Source organism: Manacus vitellinus, unplaced genomic scaffold (genome assembly GCF_001715985.3).
Source record: "Manacus vitellinus isolate BGI_N305 unplaced genomic scaffold, ASM171598v3 scaffold_0_pilon, whole genome shotgun sequence".
Lineage (NCBI taxonomy): Eukaryota > Metazoa > Chordata > Aves > Passeriformes > Pipridae > Manacus > Manacus vitellinus.
Window position 1 is genome coordinate 16,454,648 of NW_021938789.1, and position 12,714 is coordinate 16,467,361.

The window sequence follows — 12,714 nt, forward strand, 5'->3', positions numbered from 1 at the left end:
TATCATTTTCATACACTAACCCTGATGATAATACTACAGTCTGGTTCCTTTCTTTCCACATAAACTTCAATAAGCAAATCTCCAGCCTGGGAAACCTAAAACAAAATAATTAAAAAGAAAATTAGACTGTCTTAAAAGCTTTAGAAATATTCTTTTAAATAGGGAAAGTACAATTATTATCTAGTAGATGTGCTAGAACCTAATGAAGTCAAACTCTTTTTCCACCCACTTATCTACAACAGTAGTACAAATGTTGACTATGATGGGAAATCCTGCACTATATTCACTTTTATTTGGATAGTGTAAGGAAAAAAATACCTCTTCACAGGTTCAGGAGGAAAATCCTAACCCTGACTAAATCCAACAGAACTACATCAAAGAAAATGAGCACATTTTACAAATATACATTCAAGTAAGAACAGGAAAACTAAGGGAGACATGAAGTAAGTGGAAATTTTAGATTTATATTTAAGACTTCAAAGTCTAAGACATAAGTGTACCTTAGTATCTTAAACTGACAGAACCATAACTCTTATTTAGAAGTTACTCAAGCTCGCTTCAGAACCAAAACAGATGATTACAATTTAAAACCAAGAAAAAAGGACTGTAACCCTAAATTGACTTAGTTATGAATGAGAGGAAAAATTACAAATAACAGAATATTTCAGCCATATACCCATGTGTACATATTCAGAAAATCTAAATTCATTACTACAAATACTACATTTATGATTCTTAATCACAATGAAAACTTGTCATTTCGTAATTAAAGAAGGAATCAAAACAAATGTTCTTGTTCTCTGTCAAATTTGTTGGAGAGATATCTAAACTATATGTACAATGCTAATGTGGAACAATAAGATAAAGTAAAATGTATGACATAATTGTACCCTTTAATTAATAAGCCAATATAAAGAAGTAAAAATCAAATTAACACTAAGAATAACAATTTGTGTTTTTATTTTGAGAAAAGTATTGATAGTGATGCTACATATCTATATATTACTACAAAAAGAGGAAGAGGTTAAAAAAAGTATAGAGAAACATACATTTATATAACAAGTCAAGCCTTGTGATACATTTTGACTAATTTACAGAAGCTAAAGCTACATTTTTATAGAAAAATAAATGGCAGTGCTGAATTTTAAATGAGATTAACATTCTGAAAAACAGTAGCTTCTAAGTTAGTTTAGCCTCTGAGAATAGAAAACTAATGGAAACATTTGTGATGAAAAACATTACAAAGCTACTTTGAAGAAAGCTGCTTAATTATAGTGGCACAGACTCAGAAAACCTCATTTAGTTGTAAAATTTGCTTTTCAGATGATATTACAGAAAAAGGTTGGAAATAAGAATGAAGTTGACACATGATTTCCACTGGGCTCATGTACACAACCGTATGGAGGGAAAATGTGATGTAAATTACAGCAACAGCTGGCATAAGTATATGGTGGACAGAGAATAAAGAGTGGCTAATGAAGTGCCACCTGGAACAGAACTTCAGTGACATTTCAGACATGTGAACTTCCAGTCCTTCAGCAGAAATTCCGTACAGTTTTTCTTCTCTGAACACTCTGCATCACCAGAGATAATACTACTGTGGCAACCTGTATATTCCAATACAATAAATATACACATCACTGATTTTTCCACAAAAATGCACACATTCTGAATGCAATAATGTCAGATTATCAGTTGTTAAATGTAAAGAATTCTTACAATTCTTAATTGTAGCTGCTTGAGGCCTAAGTTGCCAAATACTCATTATGCTTACATGATTACAATGATGCTGTTATGTCACTCGGTTGTATCATGTCATCAGTTTTATCAGTAATTGGAAACCTGCAGAAAACTGCTGCGGCAAACTGATGAGACTGGCTGAGCAAGAACATGTGCTGAGCCACCCCATCTCAAGCCACCTGGCTTGAGTACAACTTAACAACGGCACGGTGTCTGAGGTGAAGCAGAGGCCTCACAGCCCAATGCCTCAGTGAAGCACAGATGAGCACCCACACCTCTGTATGGAGATGTTAGCCTCACTCCCCTTTAACCATGCATAGCTGGATAAACTTGGTCCTTTAAGGAGGAGATGATGTGTGGTTTTAACATGCTGCAGGCAAAGGTCAGATGGCCTTTACTGCTGCCTCAGCTGTATGGAGGATGAAGTGATGGTGAAGTGTCATGGTTCTCTTCTGCCTTTGATTCAAGCACGGGTCTTAGCCTGACCAAAGGTAACCAAAACCTTCATTATGTCTTATTTACATATGAAAAAATACACCCACCAATATGAAAATGAGAAAGTGGCTGCCCCGACATCCATGATGGCAGCAACAGGTAACAAGTAATTTTACTATAGTCCCATGTCCATTTCTAAAAATACAAATTTGATATCTGGAATCCTCTGTTTTAGAGGACAAGATCACAACCCCTCTTCAGGGACAAGTCAACAAGTTTGCTCCTCTCTCCTCCCCAAAGCAGGGATGCCCCTTTGGTAAGATCTGTGCCTCCAACTATTTTGGAGCATACCTGGGTGGCTCTAAGCTTAAATAATGGTAAAGTTAAGTTTAGTGCAAAGTTGAATTTGTTAATTTACCTTAAATTGCTAACTTAGCTTTGTTAGTCAGTTGCTAGCTTTAGTATATTTAGTGCTGATGGAGTAAGTGCATCTAACAGCAATTTCGAACCTGTATTTCTGTTGCTTCAGTAAACCACAAAATTCATGAATCTGTAATCATGAAAGTTCCAAGCCTGGTAAAATGTAAAGTGTATCCACCTCTAAAATCTAGTCTTCTGAAATTATGATTAATATGCACTATATACTCATGACAGAAGTTATAATTGTAAAATATAACAATGATGAAGGTTAATCTTTTTCAAAAGCAGTTCATGTTAGTCCAGGTCTGACTCTAACATATTCCCTCAGCAAAACCTACTGACAACACCACGCATATTTAGAGAAATGTAGAATTCTTCTAGAGAAACAAATATACATAAAATCTCTAAACAACCTTCTAACCACACAGCAGAATCAGTGGGCTTCAGGCAGTGAAAACTTTGAAATAATATGAAGCACTTCCTCCTGCACTGAAGAGGTACCAGGCATTAGACATCGATGCATTTCATATGTGCATATGAAGTTTCAGGAAAATGTGCTTTTAAATGAAACACTAGTTACATTAATCGTCTGCTACAAAAAAAACCAAAAAACCCCAAAGACCATAAAATCAAAACCAAACCAAACAAACAAAACAAAACCAACTAAACAAAACAAAACCAACCAAACAAACAAAAAACAAAACAAAAACCAAACCCAAACAAACAAACAAAAAAAACCCAGAAAATGTTCCACAGTTTAATTCAGAGGGAAAAAATGTTCATAGTCACAATCAAATTGCCACAAATGACAGTCAGGCTCTTGAGGACTCCATTCCTTAGTTGTTATTTCAAGGGTAGCAGGTTGACATAACAGAAAGACCGCAGTCCTAATCCTTAAAAGCAGTTCAAACTTCAATTTATTAACCAATAAAAGGTAGAAATTTTGTTCCAATGTCCATCACTTGTTTAGAAAGCTAACAAGAAAAATGCCATTATCTCTGGGGCAAGTGCTCCCAAACAACTTACAGTCTTCTCAGGTCATATTTGCTATCTAGTGGCTCTTTTCCTAGGGGATGCCATACAGCAGAGATATCAATGATTCGATAAGGTCCAAAAATATTTTCTAACTCAAACTCAGCATTTTATGATGTCTTCAAATACAGTATTAATTAAGAATAATTATTAAATCCAGTAACTCAATTACTATTTTTCTCATAATAGGTTGTGAAAACATGTACTGAATATTATGAATTCTAAGTATTTTCCAAGTAGAAATCTGGAATCACTCCAGATACACAATTTTAAAATACCCCAGTGTGAGGGGGAGGCACTGTATGTAACGGAAGGGTTAGAATGTACAGACCTCACCATTGGCAACAGCACAAGTTGAGAGCCTCTGGGTAAGAATCAAGGTGCAAACAAATAATACAGATATCCCACACAGGAGTCTACTATAGACTGGCCAGGATGATGCCACCAACAAATTTTTCTATGAGGAACTAAGGGACACTTCCAAGTCAACTGCCCTTATCCTTATGGGGGAATTCAACTTGCCAGAAATTAACTGGGAGGATCATATATCTGGTACAACATGGATCAGAAGATTCCTAAAAAACCCATATGACAACTTTATGGAACGGGTCCATTAAGTGTCCTAAGGTCTGTAAGGGAACAAACTTGGAAAGATGCCCTCCTTGATCCTTGATCCAACAGAGTGGATCTAATGAGTGACATGGAGATTGGAGACTGTCTTGGTCACAGTAATCATGAAGTGATCAAGTTTAAAATCTCTGCTGACAGAAGGAAAAGGGCCAGCAAAATTTCAACTGTGGACATGAGGAGAGAAGACTTCAGGCTGGTCAGGGAACTAGTAAGTAATGTCCCATGGGAAAATGTTTTCGTAGGTGCAAAAAAACGTGCTGGTCACTTTTCAAACATCACGTTCTAAGGCCACAGGAACAGGCAATTTCTAAATGTCAAAAGTTGAGCAGATGAGGCAGAAGGCCAGCTTGGCTGACCAGGGATCTTCTCTTGGAAATAAAACAAAGAGGAAGGTGTACACCCAATGGAAGCAAGGGGAAGTGATGTGGGAAGAATTCAGAGATGCTGCTTGCCACTGCAGGGAAAAAATTTGTGTGGCCAAAGTTGAAGCTGCCCAGAAATGTGGGGGACAATAAAAAGAGTTTTTTCAAATATATTAATGGAAAAAAAGGCAGCATAGAAATAAAATCAGGATGAGGATGGTCACCTCACAAGCAGGGACAGAGACAATGCAGAGGTGTTTAACACATTCTTTGCCTCTGTCTTCAACACAGATGATGGACCAAGGGGGTCTCAGTGCCCTGAGCTGGAGGACCATGACTGTGAGAATGATCAACTCCCAGTCAAACCTGAAATTGTGTGGGATCTGCTGCTCCAGCTGGATCCCCAAAAATCTATGGGGTCTGATGGGATTCACCCAAGAATTCTCAAAGAGCTGGCTGATGTCATCACAAAACCTCTCTTGATGATTTTTAAGTGGTCTTGGGAATCCAGAGAGGATTCCCAAGCTGACTGGAAGCTGGCAAACATTGTCCTGATTTTCAAGAAGTGCAAGAAGGAGGACCTTGGAAACTACAGGCCTGTTAGTCTCACTTCAGTGCCTGGTAAAATCATGGTAAAGATTATTCTGGGAAGTGCTGAAAAACACCTGAAAGACAATGCAGTCATCAGTCACAACCAGCACAGCTTCCCTCAGACAAAGTCCTGCTTGTTGAACATGAATTCCTTCTATGACAGGGTAACCCACCCAGTCAATTCAGGAAAGCCAGTAGATGTGATCATTTTGGACTTCAGCAAAGCTTTTGATACTGTCTCTCAAAGTATCCTTCTGGACAACATGTTCAACATACAGCTGAATAACCATGTTACACAAAGGGTGAGTAACTGGCTCACAGGTCTGGCACAAAGAATTATAGTGAATGAAGTGACATCAGGCTGGATCCAGTCACTAGTGGGGTTCTGCAGGGCTCCATCCTCAGCCCAGTTCTCTTTAACATATTCATTAACAATCTGGACACAGGACTTGAAGGAATACTAAGTAAGTTTGCCAACAAGACTAAATTGGGAGGAGCTGTTGACGACCTCAACTTATCAGAGATGCACAATCACCAACAATATAAGGCTCAATAAGGAAAATTGCTGGATTCTGCACCTGGGATGGGGCACTCCTGGTTGTTTCTATAGACTAGGGAACATGAGACTGGAGAGTAGTGCTGTGAAAAGGGACCTGGGAATCCTGGTTGATGGCAAGTCCAATATGAGTCAGCAGGGCCCTGGCAGCCAGTAGGGCCAATTGTATCCTGGGGGGTATCAGGCAAAGCATCACCAGCCAGTTGAGAGAGGGGATTGTCCTGCTCTGCTGTGCTCTGGTGAGGCCTCACCTTGAATATTGTGTGCAGTTTTGGGCACCACAATATAAAAAAGACATTCAACTATTAGAGAGTGTTCAAAGGAGGGCCACAAGGATGGTGAAGGAACTGAGGAGAAGACTGAAGGAAAGCAGCTGAGGTCACTTGGTTTGTTCAGCCTAAAAAAGAGGAGACTGAGGGGAGACCTCATCGCAGTCTACAACTTCCTCATGAAGGGAAGTGGAGGGGCTGGTATCAATCTCTTCACTCACATGACCAATGACAGGACTTGAGGAAACAGCATGAAGCTGAGTCAGGGCAGGTTTAGGTTGGATATCAGGAAAATGTTTTTCACCCACAGGGGGGTGGAGTGCTGGAACAGGCTCCCCCAGAAAGTGGTCACAGCACCAAGCCTGAAAGAGTTCAAGAAGTGTTTGGACAATGCTCTCAGGCACATGGTATGACTCTTGGGGTCTCCTGTGCAAGGCCAGGAGTTGGAATCCATGATCTGGATGGGTCCTTCGAACTCAGTATATTCTATAATTCTATGATTCTATCATATAAAATCTGGGGGATTTTTTGGTTATCTTTTTATGTGGCTATTTATTGGCAGATACTTCCATTCTGCAAGACAGACATTAGAAATAAATTTCAAATCATTTCTCAGTAACTTGGTCACTCCCCACCAGACAAAGCAGGAAATGGACATTCTAATACGCACACTGACAGAAAGTCATTATGGTAAGAGGGCTTCATGCCACTACAACCCAGACAATAAGGGAATATGAGATAAAAGAACGATTCCAGATAGCAATTCACAGAACATGCAATTTCAACATGTATTTCCAAGACCCTGTCTTCTTAATTATGGCTTACAAGGTACCATGAAACTATTGCTGGAAGCAGGAAGTTAGCCAACAGAGAAAGCATTACAGATTTTCTCTGCTAGCCTTCTATCCTTTTCTACAACCCTATAAACTCCAAAATCACTGAAAGCTTCTCCTCCACTACTTTAGATTTCTGTAAAAGCTTTTAAGCTCCCTACATCTCATTTTACCTCTCTTAGTTCATCCACCTTGGTGTTACAAAGCTTAGTGATTTTTGCTATAATTAGGATTGGACAGAAATACCATTCAGACAGCGAAACATGGTATCACTTTGCTGTTTCTTACAACTTCAATTTCAATAATTTTGAAACTATTCAAAAGTTGTTACAAGTAGAACTGGAACTTAAGATGACAATAAGTGGCATAAGATCTCCTATTTTCTTATATTGTATCCTAAAGTTCACTGTTTGACTGTCAGCATGTGTCTGAAGCTTCCCCAAATAATATTTGTGCCTTGGGGTTCTAGAAACGGTCGCAAAACAGGATGCAACTGAAGACTCAGATGCTTTAAACTCAAAGTGATGGCGTAACTCTAATAAAGAGAGACCATATATACCCAAAGCTCATGAAATAATAAAAGCTAATACACATTTTAAGGTATTTAATATGCATGTTTAAAATTAAAAAAAAACCAGAGAGGACATCACTCTTGCACTTGCAAATGTTGACTATTTCCTTCTAATACAATTTACGAAGCATAGTAAAAGCATGTAAATTAACCTGTAAGCTTGGGCCAGAACGTAATTCCACAAGATGCTTTACACAGAACTGTTTTACTTTATCAGCTCATGCCTCCTCTTTCATTTCAGTTTATGTCCCTCACCTCTGTAGTTAACAACACTGATCACGACACAAACTTACAAATTTACTTTTAGAAATCTAGGTATAAAAAAAACAACAAAATGGTCTTTGTCGAAATTATTCTCACACCAATTGATATTTGCCACTTACCTGAGTGTCTTTCCACTTGGTAATAAAGCTGTTCTCTATATCCATTTGCTTGACCTGGTCTTCATTTATCTGTTTAAAATGAATAGTTCTTGATCAATAAATAATAAATATTGTAACAATTACCAATACTGTCAATCATGTTCTTATAGAAGCACCTATGCAAAATATTCTATCAGTCAGAAACAGCTCTTCATTGATGATATTCATTATTATAAACTTGATGAAATAAATTTTAAAACAGAGAGGAATCCATGAAAAACTGCCAAACAATGTTAGAGTGGCACAGTAAACTCTAAACCAAAATGCCTAATAGGAAATGCTGTGAGTAGTATCTTTTCTATTCCATTGAACTTAAGACTCTTTCTAGAACAAAGGAAAAAAACGCATTGCAATCACAGCTCAGAGACTAAGAACACAAAATCCTTCCATGCTTCAGTTCTCATCAGGCTCATAAAATTTTATTAAAAGTATTATTTTAAATAGTCATAATCATAAAATTATCTTAAATTTAATACGCTGTTGATGGCAAGAAGAATGTTCACCATTTTGGAAAACAGTAGCTCACAGTATCCCATAAATAGCTTTTCCTACACAGATTAAGCTAGCTGGGAAATAAAATTTAGAGCAGGCCAAGAACAACATCCACTGAATTAAGAGTTCAAAAACCCTGCAAATCCTCAGATCATTTAACTAATAGCAAGATCATTTTAAAGAAGTTTCTATATTTTAGCATCTCTAACAACTGAGCAATTAGGATACTTTTACATAAAGATACCTACATGAAAAATTTGCACATAATTTTTAATTAGATCTTCAATTACATTGACTTCTTCACTAGTTTGGCCCTTAGTTTGAAATAAGCATGAGGAAAACACCATGGCTAAATTGTGAGGGTTCATATGATTAATTTCAGAACACTTCTGCACCCTGTTGAAAGAAAAATAAACATAGTTAGAAGGTTTCATTGTTCCTTTAATTGTCTGAGGCAGCTTACAGAATACAGACTTCATTTTAAAAAGAATAACTCCCTTAAATGAAATGAAAACATGTACTATTACTTATTTATTTTATATTTCTTTATATCCTTTATCTTTCATTACAGAAATGAAAACTTTCTAACTGCATTTCAAGTGATACAAAAATTATTTAGAGTTAAAAAGAATAAAACCAGAATAGAATAGTTGAGTTGGAAGGGACCTACAACGATCATCTAGTCCAACTGCTTGATCACTTAAGGGCTGACCAAAAGTTAAGCATGTTGCTAAGGCCACTGTCCAAACACCTCTTACACACCGAGAGAGTTGGGGCATCAACCATCCCTCTAAGAAGCCTGTTACAGTGTTTGGCCACTCCCTCAGTAAAGAAACGTCTCCCAGGGACAAGTCTGAACCTCTCTGGATGTAGCTTTGAACCATTTCCATGCACATTATTACTGGATATGAGGGAGAAGAGACCAGCACTTCCCTCTCCACTTCACCTTCTCAGGAAGAAGTACAGGGCAATGAGGTCACCCCTCAGCCTCCTTTTTTCTGAACTAGACAAGCCCAAAGTCCTCACGCAATCCCCATAGGCCATTCCTTCCAGCCCTTTCACCAGCTTTGTTGCCTTCCCTTGGATACATTCAAAGAACTGAACATCCTTAAACTGCAGACCACAGAACTGCACACAGTACTCAGGTGAGGCCACACCAATGCTAAATACAGTTTCGCTGTAATATGCAAAGAAGTAGATCCTACAAACGTATCATCTAAGATCAAACAAAATGTGGAAAGAAATTAGATCCTTAGTTCCTATACTTAAGTGTTCATATCAGTTCTGTTGTTTATATAATGTCTCTTCCTTTAGAGGCAAACACTTTAAAGCACAGCAGAATTTTGGCTGCTATATGTGGGAAACCGAACAGGTGCTCAGCCTGGAAAGCCAGAGGCAGCTGCCCAGCAAGAGGTCTCAGAGATAACGATGGGTGACTGTGACAAAGAGGACCAAAGAATAAAATCCCTCTTTTAGTGATGCACTTAGACTGTTTTTATTAATAATCAACATCGAAGAAAAACTGAAACTGTGTCAGAATAGGTTTCAGGCATTGGCAGTTATCCACATGAATTCAAACTACTTGCAGAACAGATGCAACAGCATACTAATATCTCCAAACTGGATATGTTTAGAAATACCTTTAAACACAATAAATATTATAATCTTTTTCCTAATATTGGTGCCAATTAATTTCCCGGTAATATAAATAGTTTTTAAATGACATCTGCTATGTACCTAGCTAGGTAACTTATTTTTCAACACAAATATTCTGTGAAGAGAATTTTCTACATATTCTCTACCCACTACAATTAACCAGAAATATAATTTGACTTGTTCAATAGATGATATAATACACTACAGACCAGTAATATTAACCATGACACCATAGAACCACCCTATCACATACATTTTTATATATTTTCTGCCCCTTATTTGATCTTGGAAGAAGACATGACCTTTGGTGCTTAAACAAGTTTGTATTTTGGATATTCTCTACCACTACCTACCTTGTAAAATGAAGCACTGATGAAAACCAGAAAGGGTAGGCAATTCTCAGAGTTATTATGTGCAAAAAGATTGTAGAGAAGAACATTTTCACTGAAAAAAATCTTTTAATTTCAAGAACGATTTGCAACAATCCTCTGGAAGACTAGCTGACTGGAGTGAAATGAGATTGTATTAAGAAGCTACATCAAAAATTACCCTACTTGGACACATACACTGGCAGCCCTCTCTCCCTGGAAGGCTGTTCTAATCCATTGATTTTTATAGATACCTACTGCCAAAATTACAACCAAAGAAAAAACAGATTATCAATTAAAGGGATTCAAATGTAATTAATTGTCGCAACTAGGTAAGCTTTTGTGATTACTGGTTAATGAAACAAGTCACATTCCATATATGGTAGAGTTATACTAAGAACACATTACAAGAATTTCTCTACTACAATGCATCGTTTGTAATGACCTGTAAAGATGTTCAATTAAAGCAGCCAAAGTTGCTCTGTTGACTGGTGGAAGTGAATGAATAAAAGCTCCATACTTCCTCACACGTTCCTTTTCATTCTGTGTATCTGCCAGAAAATAATAATCATTGAGCATTAATAACAATGCACACCAAAACCCAACAGCAGTTCTCACTAACTATAACAACATCATCCAGTCCTTTAAAATTACTATTTACCCAACCAACCTCTACTTCATAAAGGCAGTGCTGACAATCTACTATCAAAAAACTCTATTATTGTACACCAGTTCAGGGAAACAGCAACAGAGAGTGACAGTTCTATATTCAAGCCCCATTTGCTACAGTTTAAGACTAAATCCCAGAATAGTAATTGCTTTTCCTCTCAAAGCATATTTAATCTGTAGCTTGTACATGTGAGTGGAGCTGTGTATGCACAAGGGTAAACATACTTCTAAGAGTTCCCAGAAATGAGAAAGGAAAAGACCTTTTCATATTTTAAATTTTTACTGGAAAAGTGTCTCAAGGCCCTAAGTAGTCTGAAGACCAAGTATTCAAGACTGATAAGAGGAGAGCAAAGGGGAAGGGCTGGTGAACAAGTTATACAAAGTTACACATAGCTGAACAATGGCATGGCCAATGACAGGAATTCCAGCCTTGGGAATGACAGTATCTGAGACACAGCCATAGCTCTCAAGTCTTTCTCCCTGTACTGCATAGAGCATACTCCTCCTCGGGACACAAGCAAAGTTAATCTCTTCCATCGCATCTCTTCCATTAAAAGAAAAAATAAACTAACAACAAAACAACATTTTAAAAGTCTTCTACTCTATCTTCCTAAGTCTTTTAGTCTTCCCACAAGTACTTTCAGTATCACTGAACTATAACAGCACAGGATTCTCCGCTGTAAAGCTGAAGCAGAATTTTAGCCCCATGTGCATATCAGGAAGTGGAATCACTATAACATCATTAAAAAAAAAGTTATCTTAAATCTAAACTACCACAGATTTTTCTGATTTCTGATGAGAAGAATCTTGTGGTAAGTGAATAAATTCTTAATAGTCTTTCCCCTAGTTTGCTCAAATTGAGGTTAAAGGTCAAAATGTGTAATACTTATAATACTTGAATTTCCTGAACTTCTAGTGGTTCATAATAAAGCAATCTCCATACGTTTGAACTTAAACAAAATCAGATAGGAATATGCCTTTTTTTAAAGACAAAACTCACCACACAGTAAATACATGTTTCTTGTGCATTCATGTAGAAATTAATGTTCTATCTTAGCTTTTCCTATGCATCTCTTATTGCTATGCATCAACTGCGATTTTATAGTACAGCCTCACAGTGAAACCATTTGTTTCTTGCACTTTGTAAATACCACAATACAGAAACAAATAGAACTGCAGCTATTTTGAAAGAACATTATAAAAATTATCACAATTTATGTAATGAGTAACTGATTAATCTATTAATAATCTCATAGTTCTGCTTCTAACCACACAGAGACACACGTCATGTTTTAAATACATCATAATCTCCAGTAACAGGAAGCCAGTTATATTTTCTTTCAAATTAAGTTTAACATTTCTAAGGGAAAAAAAACCCAAATAACATGTTACCAAGTTTACATTGTTAATATATGTAAATTTGTCCAAATGTTCGTAAAAAATATAGGAAAAATTTAGGCAGCAAGACTGTCATTTAACTCTCAAGCAGATGATAGCATTTTGCCATTTTTAACTACATATGGTCAAAAGACAGAGTACATGCTTTTCTCCTACTCTAACGTCTCTATTTCTTGAATTCTACCTTAAATGCTTCTATAACATGTAAATCATCACTTTTTACTTTGTCTGATTCAACTCTGACATACGATAATATTGGTCTACTGTTTA

General features: G+C 37.0%; 1 protein-coding gene across 1 annotated transcript in view; it reads right to left on the bottom strand.

The window, feature by feature from the left end:
• Positions 1–12,714, bottom strand: part of ARAP2 (ArfGAP with RhoGAP domain, ankyrin repeat and PH domain 2) — a 117,360-nt gene that overhangs the window by 29,683 nt on the left and 74,963 nt on the right. The window contains exons 21-24 of the mRNA XM_018068149.2: positions 10,823–10,928; positions 8,602–8,749; positions 7,823–7,891; positions 21–95 (exon numbers count right to left, since the gene is read on the bottom strand). Coding sequence (XP_017923638.2) covers positions 21–95; positions 7,823–7,891; positions 8,602–8,749; positions 10,823–10,928 — 398 coding nt within the window. The remainder of the gene's footprint in view (positions 1–20; positions 96–7,822; positions 7,892–8,601; positions 8,750–10,822; positions 10,929–12,714) is intronic.